At 40.6% G+C, this 21,746-nt stretch overlaps 1 protein-coding gene across 6 annotated transcripts in view; it reads right to left on the bottom strand.

Moving 5' to 3' along the window:
• Positions 1-21,746, bottom strand: part of LOC143121582 (protein NLRC3-like) — a 63,389-nt gene that overhangs the window by 17,586 nt on the left and 24,057 nt on the right. For 4 of the 6 annotated variants that reach the window (XM_076282019.1, XM_076282001.1, XM_076282027.1 and 1 more), the window contains one exon: positions 2,519-2,692. The exons of 1 other annotated variant lie outside the window; for it this stretch is intronic. In XM_076282019.1, coding sequence (XP_076138134.1) covers positions 2,519-2,692 — 174 coding nt within the window. Of the gene's footprint in view, positions 1-290; positions 374-2,518; positions 2,693-21,746 lie in introns of all 6 variants that reach the window. One more of the 6 variants, XM_076282045.1, reaches the window with a different exon arrangement.

Below are 21,746 nucleotides of genomic sequence, written 5' to 3'. Positions count from 1 at the left end.
AACACGGGGTGAAACCGGCCGCATACATTTTTTTTTTGAAAATCTTTCGAATATCCGAATATCAAATATCAAACTAACTTCACCTCGGTCTTTAATCCAGCTGCCAGCGGAGAACATGATATCGACACAGTGAAGTTGTCACAAGCGACACAGCAACACCACGCTACTACATGTTAGCCAACCAGGCTCACAACACAACCCAGTCCGCAATGTAATCAGCGCAGTTTAGTACGCCAACCATTGAACAGACTGGGGACAACAACGAGGCAAGAGGGTAGAGACACACTCACCACTGCAGTAGTCACTGTGAGGGGAGAGAGGAAGAGAGCTCATGCAGGGGAAGGGCAGGTGTGCCGGGCAGTGGCAAACAGAACTGGAGGAGCAAATTTGTAGCATTAATCCATGGACAACAGCAAAGCAACAATGCTCCAGCGACAGGGCAGGAAGGTTCAGCCTTCCGTTGGCCGTGACGCCCCTTTAAAAAGGTTTACAGGCCACGGTGGCCTTGGTGCCCCCTTCTTTAAATATTCTGCTTTGCGTCCTACTAATAGCGATATATATTTAGCCTATGGCCTGTCAAAATAATCTTAGCATTCACAGCACAAATTACGCAGTGAAGAAAGTGACAGCGCAAGAAAGAAAGTGCGTCCAAATTAACCCATTCTTCTCAGTTGAACTACTCGCGAAGTAGCCTACTCATCACACAGACATCACAAGTATCACATGAAAGAGCTTTTTCTCAGCTTTTAAACGATGTTAGCCGCTAATCGCTAAACCGTTCGCGAAAAAAGTAAATAATATCATTCAATTTAATCATAAATTCTACTGAAAGTTTTTGAAGGTCTCGGTGGAATACTTCACGAACCCTTCGTTTAACATATGACAAACCATATATCAGAATATACAGCAGACCTTACCGAACAGAAAGGTGTAAAGCAGTCCCCTGTACAGTTAGCCGTTCCAGACTAATCCCGTTTTGAATTTGCAGTAAATTTTTAACATACATGGATGTCTCCAAATTTGGGATTTAAGTTTTACACTGTGTTTAAATTCTTCCACATTATTTAATAACAGGCCAAATACAAAATAAATATTACAAATGTCGCCTAGATATCGGTAAATCAGAGGACAGCTGACTATAAGAGTTTGTGAAAGTAGCCTTAATGATCACAAAATGCTAAGCATGCATCTAGGCTATTTGAGTTTCTTAAAGCTGAGCTGTGCTTAAATTGTTCAATACATGATTTCATAACAGGCCAAATATAAAATAAATGTTAAATATAGCCTAGATATCTGAAAATATTAGATAATCAGATGATTTACAGTTATATGTAATATGTCATGTTTTATGTTTTTGTAATGTTTCATACAGTGATGCAGGTCTACTGCAGTGAATACAACTGATCATTTTTATAGCATACTACTGTATAGTTAACTTTGGCCTTGGTGCCCTGACATGTGGCCTTTGTGCCCCTCACCAAATATGCCCAACTGAAGGCCAAGTGGCCTTGTCCCTAAAATGGTGAAATTCCAAGCCTGTTCAGCAGACACCGGGAGGAGAAGCGGTAATCCACTAGATTTGGGGGTAGATAGACACAGAGAAAGAAGGAGTCCAGCGATAGCAAGGAAGACACCCGGTGAGCAGTGGCAACCGGAAATGACACCTATGTGACAGGAAACTGAAGTAAAAAGCCCCGACACTGTCTATCCTGTACTTAGATTACAGTTAGTGAGCAACCTGAGGACTACCTCTGAATGACAAATGCACTTTCCAACAGTGAAACTCCATTATTTAATGCATGATCAGGGACCAGCAGCAACACCTTCACGGCCGACCTGTGGACCATAGGCCACTTGTTGTGAACCCTGAACTAATGAACATAGACCACTTGTTGAGAACCCTGAACTAATGACCATAGACCACTTGTTGAGAATCCTGAACTAATGACCATAGACCACTTGTTGAGAACCCTGAACTAATGACCATAGACCACTTGTTGAGAACCCTGAACTAATGACCATAGACCACTTGTTGAGAACCCTGAACTAATGACCATAGACCACTTGTTGTGAACCCTGAACTAATGACTGTTTGTTGTACTACTTCCTTTGGTTACTGACAGTGATAATAGGCCTTAATGATATTTAACTTGTTAAAATTTGATTTACTTCATACGTTTTCCCGATATACAGAATTAATAGACCCCCTGTCAGACAATCAGAAAATAGTCTTTCTTGTCTCCTGGGGATAATCAGCTCCCTGTCCTTTTGCTCGCTTCCCTGTCTTTCTGTTAATCTCCCAGTCTGGAATCTGAACAGTTACAAACAAACAGGAAACTATTTGCAAAGGTTCCTAAACATTCTACTATGTTTGCGAATATGAATGCGCCTCTAATTTGCATTATTGCATGCTGCAAAGAGATACATCTATTACAATACACATTTGAAAATAGGCCACTACACTCGGTATGGAGACAACATCTAAATGTGCAACACTGGGGTTTCTTTCCAAACATACCTAAGTATTGCCAGTTTACAGACAGGATCCTCCAGTCTAGCAGATAACAGCTTCAGTCCTGATTCTCCAGGATGATTGTAGCTCAAATTCAGCTCTTTTAGGTGGGAAGATATTGAAGTCAGAGCTGAAGCCAGAAAACCACAACCCTTCTCTGAGATGAGACAATCAGAAAGCCTGTGAGAGAGAGAGAGAGAGAGAGAGAGAGAGAGAAAGAAAGAAAGAGAGAGAGAGAGAGAGAGAGAGAGAGCAATAGAGAGATTGTCCTTTTCATTGCTCTTTCCTGCATACAACTCGTGACATTGTTTGAATCTAAAGTAATTTCTATATAAAACAGATCGGTCTGGTAAAACTATGTATTAATTTCTGATTGGACAAGAGACATTCCTTGAGTGGCAATATCTCAGGACATCCCTATTCAAACACTCTGCTTTTTGCTCTTTGTAAATAAATATATTAGAAGCAATTTGGCATCTTTCAAATCGACTAGTGGGTAGTAAAACTGTTGCATGAAAGCAATATGGCATGAGTCAGAGTGGAGTTGGAAGCAGATATTGCCATGGCTGTGATTACCTGCAGCATGAGGCTGAATAAAAGCCATGGTGATATGTGCTACCAACCCCACTCTCACTTGTGCCATATTGCTTCATTATAAACTTATGACACAGATTTGATCAGTTCACACATTTTAAAACTCACAGAACAGTTCAAAAGTAGAATGACACCTGCATAATGATGCAAACCAAATATCACAATAAACAGCAAACCATACCGAAAACAAGGATATAAAGCATGCTTCTGTGCAATAAGTGGTTCCTGAGTAATCCGGTTTTGAAATTGCAACACATTTCTAGTCTCTGGGGCGAAATTATGATGTATTCTAATGTAAACTATTTGTCAGTACATACATTTCTGTAAATTGCTTAGCCATAGATTATCCCACTATCATGGTTCTGATATTACCAGGTTCCAGCCAATCCCCCTTATACAGATAAATTAATATATTTCTATTGGCATGCTTCCTAGTGACATTAATGCAAAAATATGACAAATCAAATAATGAGACACAAATATTTTTTTCTTGATATAAAGCCTGACATTCACATCATATGTTTCCAGATATGGGTACATCCTGAAAAAGGAAGAGCATGTAGGCTATAGGCTAGATGGCCATTACAATGACCAATATCTTACTTAAATGAAGTAGCTGAATAACACAGGTGACCACTTCTGCATGAAATACATTTTTGACCATTTCTGAACTGTGAAATGTAGCATATATGTTTTGTGGTTGCAAACTTATTGCAATATCACCATAACTATTCCACCTGTGTGTGCACGGTTACAATTTTTTGTATGTTGATCTTAAGGGGCCATGTCAACCCATTCCATAAACACTCATTTAATATATAGCACCACCTAGTTAAAAACAAAAGAGTAAAAATGAGGTGTTTTAATCACAATATCTCTGGCTGACATGGTAAAAAACTACACAAAATTTAAAGTGTAGGATCATTATGACACCCTCCGAATGCATGCCAAGTTTTGTGGACTTTCGTTCATGGGCGGCCACACAATAAATTAATTTATGTGTACATAAGTGACCGTACACCAACAGAGTTTTCTGTGAATATCTTGAGAACCGTAGGGCCTAGGATGACCAATTTTTTTGCGTATGTTTGCATCCAGGGGTCATGTTAACCCATTCCATATGCACACATGTGCATAAACAGATACACACGCACACACATACATTCACAGTAATCATACGTATGACACATACTCACACAGTAGACATATGTATGCATGCATGCACATGCATGCACACACACACACACATAAACATAAACATGTACACGCACACATGCACACAATTCAAGAATTTCTCCGAATTATGAATAGGCAAGATGGGGGTGGGGTTGTATAAAATGTATTTTACATGTGAAATCTATGAACTAATCATGTTTTGGTACTTTTTGTCTAGTAGATACCAGTGAGAATTGAGTGTGGATAGGTTAGAATCATACATGCCTTTCAGCGTGACTTATTTTTGTGGAAAAAATGTGCTGTACTGGGCGGCGGTCATATTTTGTAGTACAGTTGTACATCTAGTTTAAGTTTGATTTAGTGGATATAAAGAGTCACCATGGCTCTATACTTTTCAAATAGCTTATTTAAAACATGACCATACAAAACCTACTCTCTCTCTCTTTCTCTCTCTCGCTATCTATCTATCTCTCTCTCGGAGATAGGATTATTTGTTATAACCACTGCTAGCATAGCTATTATTGCGATCATGTGTAAGTTGTCAAAGTTTTTATCTTCCTGAATTTTTGGTCAACGATTCTGAGACGGCAAAACACCAGGGCTCATGAAACTTGGTGGGCATCTAGCCCCATTAGCTATTTATGGAAGATTTGCTCTGCACTGGGCACTTTAATCGCGCAACTTCAAACAGTGCATCGGAATTTTGATAATATTTGAAGGAATCTGCTTGCATGCGAAACCGTATGGAACAGGGATTCGACTGAACCTTCCTTTCTAAAACCTGTTTGTGACTAGATAGATAGATAGATAGATACTTTATTGATCCCCAAGGGAAAATTCAAGACTAGCAGAGTATAGCATACATCCATCTGCACTCGGCTACTATTTGAACTCATAGGCAAAGTGGGTGTACAATAAGGCCCCTATAAGTGAATCTCATGTTGGTTTATCAAAGCCACTTTCAATTTCGAAACTATAGTGTCATCCCCTCTCGTCCCTGTTTGGGCAGGTAATCTGCAACCGATGGAAACGGTAATGAACTATGGTGTTCCAGGCGAATATCTCCCTGAAAGGAGATCTAGGAAGGCGTAGCCAGGCTAGTGTAGTAGTCCTGTGTATCTCTTAGACTACACCACTGGTGGTCAGATCTTTAAGCAGCTAAGAGGTAATAGTAACTATGTGCCATGGAAGTGTAAGGAAACGATCAGACAGGACGCATTTTTTGCAGCGAGGTGCGCCTTTTTTATGTTGTTTCATATTGGCAGTAAGCATTTTCACGCTGCTTAAATGCGCCCAGAGCGCCTTTCGTTTTTTGCACCTGCTGCGCCTCAAATTGAAAAAGGTTAAAACTCCAAGCTGAAAAGTGCCCGGGTTTATATAAAAACATAGTGCACTGTTTAATAAGCGGCAAAGTGGGTCCTGTCTGATTGCACCCTAACACTTTATATCCAATAAAACTGCAAGCATCAATGACGGGGCCAAGCAGCCCAACAGGCCATAGTAACCATGGCAACTCAATACTATTATATCAGACATGTCAAACAAGAAAAGAATCATGTGAATGTCCTGAATCAGTGTGCCAAATTTAAAAACTTTTCACCAGATAGTTCTGTGGGCTGCCATAGACTATCATAGCGGAAGAAAGATGCATAATTATCATAATAATAATGATAATAATAACAACAATAATGAAAATGATAGAAAGAAAAAGTAGAAACACTATGGGTGCCTTCGCTGCTTGGCCTTCAAAATTATTACATTATTGGCTGTCATTACATTATTGGTATTATTGTTTCCCTATCACTATAGGGTATAACTATAACAACAACAACAACAACAAGAGTTAAGTAAACAAATACAAAAAATATCTGAAAATGCCTGGCCTTACACCAACCTTAAAGTGGAAATGAAGCAGTCAAATAAAACAGATGTCTATAGCACTAGTTAAATATTTAAATATACCTTAAATACAAATTAAGTCAGAAATATGACCCGTTATTCAGAATAAAGCACAAACAAGTTGCATTAATTTCAGCTGTGTGCCGCCATCTTTGTTTTCAGAAAATGATGACATCACAAGAATGGTTGGTACAACATTCTATGCTGGTTACATAGCGGCTGTCATAGGTTCAGTTAGCTTACTGCCTCAACAAAATGGATATGGAGGAATGGGATAGACCCACCAATGAGGACAGGCATCCAATTGCCTATGCTTTTGAGCCAGTAAGAGCAGTGGGAGTTTTTGTGCCCCCAGAGCCTGACTATGGAGGAGAAATAGATGATCGAGAGAGAGAGAGGTGTATCTGAGCGCACAGAAAACAATCGGTGGTGCTTATGTGGGGTTGTGTCCCTATGTTCACTGACATGCCACACATGGAGAGTGTCTGCTGCCAGGAAATGAACCTGGGACATCTCATCCAAAATAACAGATATATAACGTCCAATCCTACGTGCCAAATGCTGTCATTAAAGCGAGACGTTGAAGGTTGCAATGCGGTCGCTGAGGGACATCCGAGCCGAAACACTGGAACGCCCAATAAACAGCAGTTAACCAACTAACACACTCTTGATAGGTTGTGCAGAGGGGGTAGGCTAGGGGACTACACTGATCGCCTGAGACTACACTGATTTTTACACCCATACTCAGTTGTTCTGCAACGTATTATCATGGTAGAAGCTGCGATACAGTACTAGCATAGCATAACATAACAAGCACATACTGTAACTAGCATAGCATTAACCCTAAAATCTTGCTACAAGCGGCACATCCGTGCATTTATTTACTTAAAGCGAACAGCAGGTTATTTTATGTTAGCTTACATAAACAAATAAAACTCAGATGCCTTACAGTCCATAAACAACGTCTACCCACAAAAACCATGCCTGTCACAATCATAGAACTAGGCTGCTGCAGAGTAGCCTACACAAGTCAGACGTACTGTAGGCTAGCGTACCCACAACAGGTTCTCACCAGGTTCGCAAGTCTCTGCAAATAGTTTCTACTACTACTTGAGTGAAACAAATGCAATCATTGATACTAATCAATCACAAAAAGAAACCTCTTACTCACACATGAGAAGTTCGCTCCCCCGAGTTTATTCACCAATTCATCAACGATGCAACTGCATTTTCAGGTCGCGGTAATCCACAAGTTGTGCGAGAACATCCAAACACATTATTGCGACTTAAGTTAAATCTAATTAAGTACTGTCTCTGATAGGCCTACAGGCTACATTACAGCGGCCCTTGTTCTTGTACAAACACAAAAACAAACATCAACAGAATTTGTGTTGGCATATTGAAATAAAGTGAATGTCCGCTAATGGATAAAACATCCAGGAACAAACGCTAACCATTCTGATGACGTAGCGCCTGCATTTTTAAAACATGGCCGCGCCCTAGTGGCGAAAGTCGTTATTGACATGTCATTTTCCAGTGAAACCACTTGAATTTCAGGTTTAATGAAAATCCATGTATCTTCAAAAATGAAAAAGCAGCCAAAAAATGGTCACAGTTCTCACTGCTTCATTTCCACTTTAATATCTGCAGTTTGCAGTGGGGACTAGACAGTCCCTTAGAAAGAAGCTGAACTCCAGAATCTGCCAGGTCATTGTGACTCAGATCCAGCTCTATCAGGGAGTTTTGTGACTGTAGAACAGCAGCCACAATTCCACAGGACTTGTCAGTGAGTTTACAATCAGCAAATCTGCAACAACATTTGACAGAATTATGTCGAACTTCAATATATTACGCAAAGTCACTATAAATCAAATTGACTAAAATGCTGAAACAATGATACAAGTGTAAAACTGTAGTTCCCTCACTATCTAACTGGTGTTGATTTTTATTATGCTGCATTTAGATTTGCTGACAGATATGTTACCTCTAAGCAACTAATACTATTATTTAAGGCGAGACACGGCAGGTGAAAACATCGTTTTTTCATGCACTGGTCAATTTAGAGGTTTTGAGCTAGTATGTTACCTTAGCATGTATTCTATCTCACTACTACAACAAAAAAGTCCGATTTACACATTTAGGTGTTTATTTCATTATATTGTGTCTACTCGCGCCTGTATATTTCTCCTAAATTCAGCAAAAGTTAGCATTCTAACCTTGCATGCACTCCCGCGACCGTGGTCCAAAACATATCATGTGTACTACAGTTGGAAAGCTCTGTTTTTCCTTTATCACGCTATGTGATCCATATATGGACACTTCCTTTGTATCAGCAACCAATCGTGAAAGTTCAAAGGCAAGTCTAGGCTGAGAACGGAATCTCGTTGGCTGTCTTTCAAGGCTGTTTTCTCAAACTGAGTTTCCTCTCACACTCTGAGCTCAAAAACTCCACTTCAGAAGCACGTACATACACCAAACTTTCTAGACGTATGCCTAACTATATGTCGAAGATTTCTACAGAGGGGTTTGTTGATATATTATTCCTAGCCTGACTTACATGACATTTTATGCCTAAAAACATGGAAAAAATCGATTTTTTTAGGGCTAGTGACATAATTTTCTAATTTACAGGATAACAAAAGTAGATATTCATAAATCCCTCTGTAAATGTTTCCCCATCTAATATCTGAACACAATGAAAACATAATTTTGAACCTGGCTGTATCCAATGCTCAGGTTTCGTGCCTTAAAATGTATGCAAATTAGCGCATATTTAATTAGATAATGCCTAATTTGCATATGTAAACATTAAATTACAGCAAACTTGTTTACATTTTTTTCTCATATTAATGTAATTAATCAACTGGGGAAGTTTCATAGTGATATCTGCTTGTTAAAAATGTTACCCTATTCACCTGTAGTGTCTCGCCTTAATTCATACACAAATTGCTGTTCTTATGTTAAATAATGCACTTAAATTATTAACCTACCTAATGTTAGGGCATATATAATATTCCGTATAGGGAACCTTTATATCTGCAGTCTGCCTGGCCTTACACCAACCTTAATGTCTGGAGTTTAGACAGTCCCTTAGAGAGAAGCTGAACTCCAGAATCTCTCAGGTCATTGTGACTCAGATCCAGCTCTATCAGGGAGTTTGGTGACAGTAGAACAGCAGCTACAATTCCACAGGACTTGTCTGAGAGTTTACAGTCAGCAAGTCTACATAACAACATGAGAAAAGATACAATATTACATATGCTGAACCTACCAAAATGATACCACTAATGGACTTTATTTTTGAACACTGGCTCACCTTAGACACACACACACACCCACACACACACTTTAAGTAACACACTGAGCACCTTGGCACTGCTGGCTCTTTAACCCTCTAACCGCCCATGTCGCAATATTGCGACAAGCGTCATTACTGAATAAAACAGACGATAGACGCGAGTACAGTGTAAAATCTCATTTGTACTCTTCACCACTAGTTGGCAGACACCCAGAGCTTCGATTCAAGCTCAACCCCTTTTTTCAAAGTTTTCAGGAAGCATGTGAAAACACGCGAGAAACACACGAAGAAGACGTGCATTTCCTCCATAACGCGGAAGCGATGCGGGCCATAGTTTTGCACAAATTGAAGCAGAAATACACCAAATGTTGGAAAAAAAATTCACGTATGATGAAGTCTCGGGTCTTTTATTCATCTATTCTGATTCTAAATGATAAAATCTGCATTTTGGAGGATATGATCGATCGTCTATTGGCAGTGATAGTCACGGAGCGTCAGTGAATGGAGGTGCGTCATTTGCGTCTTTCCGACAGTGTTCACTAAGCATACAATGCATATTTCGACCCTCTGCCCAACATAGCTGTAGGTGCCAGTGGTAATAGTGATGATAGTGTCCGTAATGGACGTGGTATTACACGCGATTACACACGAGAAACACATAAGAAGACATGCATTTCCTCCATAACACGGAAGCAATGCAGGCCATAGTTTTGCACAAATTGAAGCAGAAATACACCAAATGTTGAAGAAAAAGTTAACATGTGATGAAGTCTTGGGTCTGTTATTTACCTAGTCTGATTCTGAAGGAGAATATCTGCCTTTTGGATAATATGAGCGATCGTCTAGTCACACTGCATCTGTGAATGGAGGTGCGTCATTTGCGTCTTTCCGACAGTGTTCACTAAGCATACCACGCTTATGTCGACCCTCTGGCCAACGTAGTTGAAGGTGCCAGTGGTAAAGGTGATGATAGTGTCCGTAATGGACGTAGTAAAGACAGCAGGGGTAGTAAAAATAGGGCTCTGAAGAACTACAAAGTCACCCGCGATAGGAACTGATTTGACCAGGCTACTTTATTGTATAGTAGAATAAGGTTTGTGGTAATAGTAATAGTTTACTATTGTTGGTTTACATGTTACTGTATTCCTGTTCATTTGTTATGTCGGTGAAATGACAAAAAATGAAAGTAAAACTGCTCAAATATGTTCAACATTTAGTATTTACTGAAATGTGCATAATTCACGGTGGTTACCATCCAGTGACGTCATAATATGCAAATTAGATGAGTAAATTCACCCCCTTCATAAACTTCTGTTCATACTAAATGATTTTCACATTTACAGTAGGACTTTATCTCTGACCACTTGCAAGCCATGGCCTTTTGAAATTTTGATGTACAAATCCAATTTATTCTTTTTAACCCTTAGAACCCTAAGCTGTTTTTAGGGCATTTTCACTACCTTTATTCATAAGGATTTATTCTGGTCATTGTAAGTGCCACACACATATATTATATATTGCTTTTTTCAGGAGAGTCTAGGCTATTCAGATCTGCCATCATTTCATGTATTAATACTAGCATTGATTTTATTTTTATTTTTAAAGAATTAAAATATAAAAAGTGTATTATAAAAATTATTATATTTCGACATGTATCTCACCACAGCAAGCTCACAGCTCTACATGCATTTCATGTGTGTGTAGGGCAGACTGTCCTGAATCGGGCAATATAATTGCCATGTTGGAGGGATACTCTGGGGCTGAGCAATTTACAGAAATATTTGCTGTGTGATTTACGGAAATAAATGCCATTTTTTATTTAGTGATGAAAAATGACCTTTCTGCGCTCCATATCTGTGACACGAACTGATCTGACCTGACTTGACCTGAGGTTGAGTGTTAGCCTGCGTGCCTGTGTGTATGCAGTCATAATAATTCTCAACTTTTTACTGCATTGCCATGAACAAAGTAAAGGCAAAAAAGGTGTTTATTTGTTGAACAAATTGGGATGCAATGTGAGCCTTGAATTGGATGCCATGCAGGAATTTGCTAGGATCTCAAAACCGGAATATGAACATGCTTTGCCATAGAGAAACACATGATAGCATTGGATTATAAACATGCTTTGCCACAAGAACAGACAAAAACGTGGGGTAAGTCCAGCTATATAAAAATGATTTTGCTGTCACTTCGTCTGTTTTATAACCCAGAAGGATGTACTTGGTATCAAATGATAGCTCTGAGTCACCTCTTTCATCTGACATGCGTGGCATATCTTAGCGATCACGGGTCCGCGAGTAATTCAAATGAGAGTAATGAGTGTGCAGCGTTGGTTTGTGTACATGACGTTATTATTTTGCAGTCACTTCTTCTGGTTTTATAAGCCAGAAGGGTCGATAAACATGGTACCAATGGATAGCCCTGTGCCCCCTCTTTCATCTGATATGCTTGCCATATCGATGTGATCACGGGTTCGCGAGTCATTCAAACTAGAGTAATGTGTGTGCAGGTGAACGCAGAGAAGTATAGACTGTAAATATGATGCAATTTGATTTAATTTCATGATTTTTTTTAATTTTCATACTTGATCGTACAGACAAGTGTGTAGTCTCGTTGGAAAGCCCCACTTCTGCTCTGTCGTGCAATAAAGGTTTCATCTTGCTGCGATGAACCGTTCCGGAGCAATGTAACAGAGAAGAAAGGGTGTGTTTTTTGACGCACTTTGCGTCAATCGGGTTCTAAGGGTTAAACCCTGGCGGCTAAAGGGTTAAGTGGCTAATTGCTGGCCATGCTCTCACCTGTCCCTGTACATTTATATTCCCCATTTATGCCCATGCTGGCAGAAGGGATGGACCAACACACACACACACCATTTAGGCCCATGCTGGCAGAAAGGATGGACCAACACACACACACACACACACACACACACACACACACACACACCATTTAGGCCCATGCTGGCAGAAAGGATGGACCAACTGACGTGTTGCCAGGACACCGACCGTATGGACCACAGAGCAGTAGCACAAAACCAATACGTCTTACAAGGCGAAAACGCAGAAAGGCTAGATTCAGCGCTAGCTATCAAGGTAATCTCTCTGATCTAGAAAATATGATTAGGCAAATTAGGGAAGAAACTGACCAGGAATTGAATCGTAATGTTAAACCAATTACTTTGCAACCTACTCTTGAATTAAGATCACCTGAAAACGTGGAAGTGAATGAATGTGTTGAAGCAGATGTTGAACGATGTGCAGGATTATTAAACCAGATCACCCTGACCTCAGAAATACTTGATGATTATTGAATGTGAATAAAAGAATGGATGATGAACCATAACTGCAAACAATGACTTCATAATAAATAATAAAGTGCGATGAATGAAATGTATCATTACAAGTATTTAGTAGCCTGTATCTCTCAAAACTGTGAAATGGATAAAGTGCCTTAAACTGTTCAAATGAATGTATTCAGATTGCATTGTGTGAAGAGTAGATGCCATAAGTGTTTATAACCTGTAAGAATGTAACCGATCTCTCTTGATGACTGTAAAAGTGTATGTTGCTAAATGTAATGTGTTATATGGTTATAAATGCCATTGAATGTAAACTGTTTGTGTAACATCTGGAAACTATCTGTAAACCTGAATGTGATGTATCATCTCCGAAATGTAACCCGGAGAAGGATGTGAATGCGTGTTATTTTAAATTGTTGGTTAAGATCAGTGACTTCTAGAATGTATTAGCTATTGTGAGAATATTCCCAGCTATATTCCCAGCTAACGTGAGAATATTCCCAGCCCTCGTGGGAACTTCTAGAAGTTTCTAAACTGTCGTGGGAAAATAGGATTGATTTGTCTCAGGAATGTGTGGGGGAGGTCAAGTCTACCTAGTATAAATAAGGGCTGAACTAGACGATCGGGGCTGCTTCTTCTTTTTTCTTCTACTGCTACGTGCTGTTTGCTGTTACGCTTGATAGTCAGGATTCGTTGTCCGTACTTCGTTGAGAAACCAAGTGTTGGAACTTTGTGCCAGGCTAAAGCCGCGGATCGTAACTCCGCACCACCTGTTGCCGGGATCGCACTGTTGCTCCGACAGTAAAGAGACTGCAAAACGACTATCAGCGGATTTTTCCCTTTTTTTGAGGACTTACTCTTTTTCTTATATACCTTTTTCTCCATTTGTGGATTTACTATTGTATTCTCTTCACCATTTGTGGATTACTATTTTTATTGTACTATCTTTTGTGGATTTACTCTTTTTACATTTTCTACAACTTTTTAACCTGTAAGTGGATATTACGCCGCATTTTGTTAACATCACCAAAGTGCTGAAAAGTAAAGAACTCATTTAACCTTGGCATCTCATTCTTCAAGCAGTATTTTTAGTCTTTTCTTGGTTTTTTCTACGAATTCCAGCAGGAGGGTAAGATAACTGGTTTCTTCTGTGGTTATTCATCTATTCTTTCTAAGACTTGGGTTTGTTGGACTTAGGTGCTGCTGGACGGTAACTAAATCTCCATCCTTATAAAACCTGAGCAAGAAGTAGCCTATAACCTGTGTCTCTAGATAAACTCTAGGGTCAAACATCTTCGCACGTTAGCCAACTGTTCGAGACCTAGGCGTAGTTGCTCCTTATTTCATAAACATATTAATAAATCCTCCACGGAAGCCTGATCAACTTCCAAGGGGGATATTTAAAAATAGGAGTAGTTAGGTTATATGCGCCGCAGAGGGAAGTCGTGCGACTGCACTCGACAGTAGGTCCCTGCCATCTGCAATTACTTCTAGGGAAGTATCGTAGGTTTTAACTACTTAGGCCTGGGGATACGTCTGAGAAACGGCTGACGTTGACTAGGTTCTGGGGGTTACCTGCAGGGGGCAACACATGGTGCCGAACTGCCGGGAGGACCTTTAGATGATAATATTAGATGTTGAGAAAGCAACTCTACTTATCAGTCTAATTTTAGCGTCGGAGAAGTGTTAACTCGTCGCATTAGGTGTGTTCTGATAGACACATAACGGTCCTTGGTGTTATCTCTGGAACTTATATTAGATAATATAATATACAAACAACGCGTAATACAAAACACTGTTGTGGCTGTTGTTGTAAGTTCCAAGGGGAAGTGGTTATTCCTCGACAAAAACACCTACAGAAAGTTCGTGGGTCGAGACCGTAAAAGTAAGACGGTTCCTAATATTCCGGACTATTAGGAGGATAACGGGTGTAAACCTCAGAAAGAAGTTGCACTGATATCGCAGAAACAGTTACGGAAAGTAACACATAGTCGAGATACGCGCTTGCCTGGAAAAGGAAGAGACGGAGTCTAAGTTAGATATATTGGATAAATATCTTACTTTAGGGAATAGATTCTAAACGCAATTTTTTGCTACTACGGGTTGTTCAGTAGCATACAGGCGGATACATTTCGTGTAAAGAAACACAGACATTTGAGTTTAAAGCTAAAAATCTCAAATCGTTAATTATGGATGAATACGTGGTATTGTTTGTTCCTACTGCTTATGAAGTTCTTGTGGAAGAAACAAGACGGTATTTGGAACAGGAACGGTTAGACAAGTTTTATCAAACCGCGTATGGGCTTATGCAGCAAGACCCATTGGTGTCATCAGATATCCGGCGAATTGTCGACTCCGCTCAGCCGCAGCGTACTGTGTTGGGGGTCCGAGTGCCCATGGTTGCATCAGAGGATGCCAGTAAAATTTACACGGCGTATGTTAAATGGATACAACTGCAGTCGGCCGTGGCAGAAGCGGAAAGAATAACTATTATAGCCACAGATCACTATGTTACGGAGAAATTGCGACAAACGAATCCGGCATGTTATAGGAAAAAACCCTTAGTTATTCTTAAAACTCTGGAAGGTAATGAGATAATACCTGAAGGTAGGAATAAGTGTAAAGCAGATGAAGTAGGGGAAATATTAGGTTTATTGTTACAGCTGGATGAACCGTTTAGGAGGGAGGTTTATGGAGGAAGAGGGCGAACGTCATCAGTGAGTACTGAAATTGAAGGTACTGGGTTGCGACAGACTTTAGAACAAGCACAGGCCCAGGAGCAGACTCTAATTCAACCCGTTGATATGTCCTTAACCCCCTCTCAGCCAGTTCTAGTTGAACCTATCCCCCCTAGTCCGTTTGAGTCGGCCCTGCCGCCAACGCAACAATTGGCCGCAATGAAAATAGTCCCAGCCGAAGCTGAAACTTCGGATCCCTACGCACCAGCCGCGGCAGCCCTGAAGGAGATGGGAGCTGTTGGCGGGGCTGCGCAAAGTAATGGGACGGGTAGTTTGTTAGGCGATGTACAAGCCACAAAGGCAAATGTTACAACTGAAAAGCATAGTATGCCACTGACCGGTACTCGTCCTAAGTATAGTAAGTGCATATGTTTAAAATTAGAATGTCCCTTGTGTACTCCGCGGGGACCTATGGCGATACAGCCGCCTCCTCTCGCAGTACCTTGGTGGAGTAATCAGAGAAACCCAAATTCAGATCGGTTATCAGAATCAGCTTTTATCCCTATTTCAGGGGATTCTGTTAGACCATTAAGTAGTACTCCCCTACCTATGACTCCTGACCGAACTAGCTACATTAGCTCCCCGATGTCTACGGCTTATCACCCATTGCCCTCCAGGCAGCCTCCTAATAAGATAGGCGTATCGGGGCGGGGAAGTCCCGCGTTGCGTAGTCGCTCTAGACCTAGGGTAAGCTGGGGTGATGAACAGGATGGACGGGGTTCGGGTTTGGCTTATAGTGCAGATTCAGGTTCATATGGAGCGCCTAGGGCTGTTAATTTTGATGAGGATGCGGAGGAAGCCGTTATTAGTGAAGTTGATAGATATCAAAGGGAATATCCCCCGTTAAAAGTACTTGATACTATACGTAATATGCGAAGTAAATCAGCGCAAATGTTTGATCCTACTAAAGCATGGGAGCAATTTAGAGATCCAAGATACCCAGTAACATTAGAAGCATATGGCAATAGGAAGATTTCTGTACCAAAATTAAACACGTGGACTGCGCCAGATCCTACTCCATATTTGCAGCAGGGGGTGGACGAAATGGTGCCTCGGTTAAATTACACATGGGGACACGCTGCGAGTCATGTAGGACTCCCGGAGGTTAACGTGCTATCACAAGCTCAGGGGATTACACCAAATGCAAAGCAAGCCTTTATCCAAACCGGGTATGATTATATGAAAAACGTGCTTGCGATACAGGCTAATGATGCATTGGATCAAAGACAAATTATAGCTCCCCCGGCTACTGGAACGTTGTATCCGACGTATTCCCCAAGTCGCGCATCATCTTGTCAAATTCCACCCTGGACACCACAGCCTCCACGCGTAGATCAGGAGACGAGACCTACGCCTTATTCTCTGTTTCCCACATCGCCAATACAGTCAGCTGCTAAATCTTTTCCTTCAAACAATCCCATTAAAGAAGCACAACAATTATTAAAATGTTTACCCACAAGAGAAGTGAGGGAGGATAATAGGCAATATATGAAACGGATTGTGCCATTGTTAGCTCACTATCCTAGTTCGCCTACTGCAAAGGATTTGTTGATTTCAATGATAACGGGACTCCCGCCCGCAGCAGGGTTGGGGAGTGACGAGAATTTATCCAGTTTAGCTGGCTTTAATGGTAAAGATTACGAAGAGGAGCTACTGAGTCGCGTGTATAAGCAGTTTACTTCAGGGAAAATTAGTCTGGTTGTTGCATTACGTGAAATACAAACTCAGTTGCCAACCGAAAGGCATGTTGTTTTTCTTAAAAAATTGGGGAAAATGTTACCGGGGGGTATGGAATTGGCCGCTTTATATCCAGGTATCAGCCCTGATTTATTAGCTATGAAGCTTCATGAATATGATGAGAAAACCCTGTTCTTACAGGAGAAAATAGATAAAGGAAGAGTTAATGTGCGCGGGGATGGAGAACCTGCTCGTAGCATACAGGTTTCTGTAACGCGTGATTCTAATTCTGCGATGCAGCGAGGATCAGATATGCGACCGCCCCTTAGGCCACCTTTTAGACCTAATATTAACACGTACAATTTAAGATCGATGAACCGTAGACCTAATCCCCCAGCAGGAGGGAACGGACGGTCAAGCCCAGCATGGGTGACTGCGGAGGAATGGTCTAAAATGCCGCCAGAGCGAAAACAGCGTGTTCTAGAGGCAAGGAGACAGGCAGTTTTGCCTAAACCAAGACCATAGGAAATAGGCCGGGGACTGATGGACTGCATGGAAAACATGTTATATGAAAAAAATGGACAGATGTATTATGATATAGATGGCGACCCATATTTATTTGATAGTGCGGCCGATATGTCGGTAACTTCAGAAAAGCAGCATTGCCCCTTGGCCAGACAGTTAATATACAAGGTATAACAGGACGGATCCAGAGCTTGCCATTAGTTAAAATAGCAGGAATTCCCATGGCTCAGGGTTCTGAGAATTTGATTTGCGTAAACGATTTGCAAAAACTTTATCAGGAGCGAAAGAAAGTTAGGTGGCTCAAGGAGATAGATGTGCCACAATTGATAGAGGAAAAAGTTCAAGATAGCGAGTTAACTGCTGAAAATAAGGATAAGATGAGGGCTTGTTTGTTAGGTTTATGTAAAAGATTCATTGTGTCAAATGCCAATAATCGTGTATGGGATGAGAACATGATAGATATGCATGTTTTTCTGAATGATACTATAGGACAAATTCCTCACGCCCAACAGTTGTTAGGAAGGAGTTTACTACCTGCATTAGATACTTCATTATTGGATGAGCAACCCGATAATTTCGGTCTTAACTCGTTGCAGGTTGGTGACACTGTTTGGGTCCATAATCGTGAAAACCGACCCGTCAAAGGAAAGCCTGTTGTCCCTAAGACCTTGACGAAGGATACCGTGGTCGAGATTTTGGGTAATAATACGGCGAGACTACAGCGAAAGGGAGTAGTACACACAACTCAAATAACCCCAGCAAAATGAGTGATAAGTGGTGGAGTGTTGTTGCTGTTAAAGGCTATTGTCGCATTCGTAGAGGGACACAAGATTGTATCTTGTCTACTTCATATGAAGCCCTGGATCGGGCTAAAATGCATTGCCTGCAGACTTATGGTAGTCTCCTTAGACATCAGAAATGGCAAGCAGGGAACTGCGTAAGTTGTCATAGTTTCGTATGTAATGTAACATGGTCCGGGATTGGGGCTGATAAACCGAGGAGTGTGCCAGGGAATGTTACATATTTTGGGGATATACGTGAAGCAGGGCCGTGTCAAGCTTTAGATGCAATATTTTGTAAACTTTGTAGGAAAACACGGGCATCTCGTACCTTGATAATAATAGAGAAAAGTACGCAAACCGAGAGTGGAGATTTAATCTGTGAGTGTCAGTGGGATGGTGTGAGTCTTAATACGTGTGTTAATTGCGCTGATAAGAATAGCCAGGGGCTTATAACACATGTCACCAGTTGTGATGGATATCTAATACGTAAGGCGTATGGGCTTGTTAAACCTTCTGTGCAGTATCCAGCGCATACGGGGGATCTAAGACCCGATTTATCAATGTGTAGTCAATATATAGAACAAATTCAGGGACATTTTCCAGGAATACGTGTGAGCCAGGAGGCACAGTTACCATGGCCTGGTGAGCAGCAGCAGCCGGCATTATTGCGAGTAAAAGTTAAAGATGAAATTGTAGCCCAAGCCATATTTGGGACAAAACAAATTATGGAGGGAAATCTAATAGGAAGAGATGTTGTAGAAAGAGAACTGGACTGGTTGCCTACGAATTGGCAGGGAATTGCCTTAGGAATGTTAAACGCAAAACAGATACCATGGCATTTAATTGGAGATGTACCGAAGGAGGCTGGAGATAGAGATAACAATAACCGACACCGATATTATCTAACAGAATTATCCATGTGGGGCGATGACCGTTTGCGACAATATCAAAAGACCGCTATATTAATTTGTGCACCCGAAACTATAAGACGAAACGTAGCTGGTGTGACAAGAGTTGTGACCCCGAATCACTGGGATGGATTGTTGCCAGCCCATCTCCCAAATGTCAGTAAACATGAAGGTCCGACTGGTGGAAATGGACAACCATTATTGTGTACATTGCATGCAGTATACATGGAGGATCAGGGCTTAGCATCAGTATACTTTACTGTAAGTGAAGGACTTAAACAAGCAGAGACGCAAGAGGTGACAAGTAATGAGCGAGCAGTCGTCCGAAGGAAGCATTGGACCCCGCTGGGTAGATTACGGCAGATCATTAGAAAAACATCCACTCAATAAAGATATCAGGATAACTAAAGGAAATCATCTCAAATTACCATACAAATAGAATAAATACAATGTATATGCTTTGGTTTAAGTTAAACAAGTCAACTCTGTTAAAATAGAGCGGGAAAGGAATAGTATACGAGTTCACACTTAGTTTAAACCCACCTAACCCATTAAATGACCCCTGGAGACGTTTTACAATGGGCAAAAGAATAGCAATTTAGGGTGACAGTTGTTTCTGGAAAAACTCAGAGGCTGGAAGGGAACAACAAATAGACCTACAGCATGTTAGCGCAGAATTGGTACATATGGCTGTCGCGCTTGACCGATCTTCCTGATTGAATGCTGATAGGGACAATAAAAGTGTGAAAGAATGCCATTATACATGTCAAGACTAGAGTTGAAGAAAACCTGGTTGCAAGAAATGGTTATTTTCTCACGGATGAGTTGCAGTAGTAGGTGGGAACTAAATGCGAGATTGAGCAGAAGGGGGGAAGTACTTAGGATGCCAATAACTAGTACTATATCGTAACAAACTGAAATAAAGACAATGATACTTAGTTGTAATACACTAATCTTGGACAAATTATAAATCTTTATTATCCTTGGATAAGCGTGCGCAGAGTATCGAAGAGAAGGTGCGACTAAATACTAAGCGATTTTTTGGATGGGGATTTCAAGTAAGCAACGCTAGATATCCCTTGCATTATTCATTTCCCAGTAAAGGGGACTGTAAAATAAAGAACGTGGAGTTTGATCAAGAATTAAATAAAACATTGAATTGGTTATCTGTCGAGATAGTACAAATGATGTACTGGTCTGATGAGAAGCAGGCTAGTGAATTAATAGATGTTTGCGTATGGTCGAGTCCTTTACCTTCCCCTCAGCAATTTGAACAGAATCAACGTATAGCTCAAGATTTTCATAAAATAGAAAGTTGTGTGATAAAATTGATATATGACAAATTGCATGGACAAACTGTGCTCACTCAAACCGATCGAGGAATGGGCGAGTGGGTTACAGATCTTTGCGCAGAAGAATCCGGAGAGGGAGCCACAATTACAAGAACTGCAAAATACGCTCGAGTATATAACTGTACACCATTGATGGACATGAAGAGTGCGAAATTGTATGCGCAACATGTGCCTGTTAATGGTAGAATTGGTGAAATAAAATGGAATAGGGATATCATATATGGGTTCACGAAGCAGCAAACTCATGATTATATTATTCCTTGTTTAAAAAAGGAAGATTCATACTGGGCTAAATATCTCTATGTCGCCACATATTATCAACCTAGTCTGCGAAGTTTAGAATTGTATAATAAGGATCCTACGTATGACGGATTAACTCATTTCTTTGCAGGAACCCAAACTTCATTGCATGTCTCTGTAGGAGGGGGACAAAATCCTAAGTCTTGGACTTATAAACATTTTATGATACCTCCGATGTATGTTTTAGTGCGGAATGATACGCAAATGTGGGTGGCTATAGCAGCAGGGAATTATACATTTCAACAAGCTAAACCAACCTGGGAGTATCTTTATAGAATTTGGTATAAGGTTCAATCCAGGTGGATTCTAAACACACCACCAGGAGGTCCTGGAGTACGAAATGCTTTGCCCAGCATGTGTCATAATTTGTACCGACGGTGTGGGCAAAAAGATTGGCGTCGAGTATTAAAGATTACTTTAGGATATGATAATGTGGGAACACTAGATGGTAACACAAGACGATTGCATGGGTCATATATATTTCCTCCAATTATGCCCCATCCAAAGCTAATGAACTTAATACTCAATTGGAAAAAGTTTGTATGGTGTAAAGGCAAGGCCATACATTACTATGGATGGTTAAAAAGTCCAACCTTTTCTAACATTACTTGTGAACGAGCTGATAAAGATCTAACTTGGGAGAAATATTGGACAGAGGTTGGGGAAGATTTTAAAACTATAGTACAA

Source organism: Alosa pseudoharengus, unplaced genomic scaffold (assembly GCF_046254945.1).
Source record: "Alosa pseudoharengus isolate Yale_2024_CS ecotype anadromous, Long Island Sound unplaced genomic scaffold, YU_APseudo_1.1 YU_APseudo_1.1_scf_1, whole genome shotgun sequence".
Taxonomy (NCBI): domain Eukaryota; kingdom Metazoa; phylum Chordata; class Actinopteri; order Clupeiformes; family Clupeidae; genus Alosa; species Alosa pseudoharengus.
This window is presented reverse-complemented; position numbering and strand designations above follow the sequence as displayed.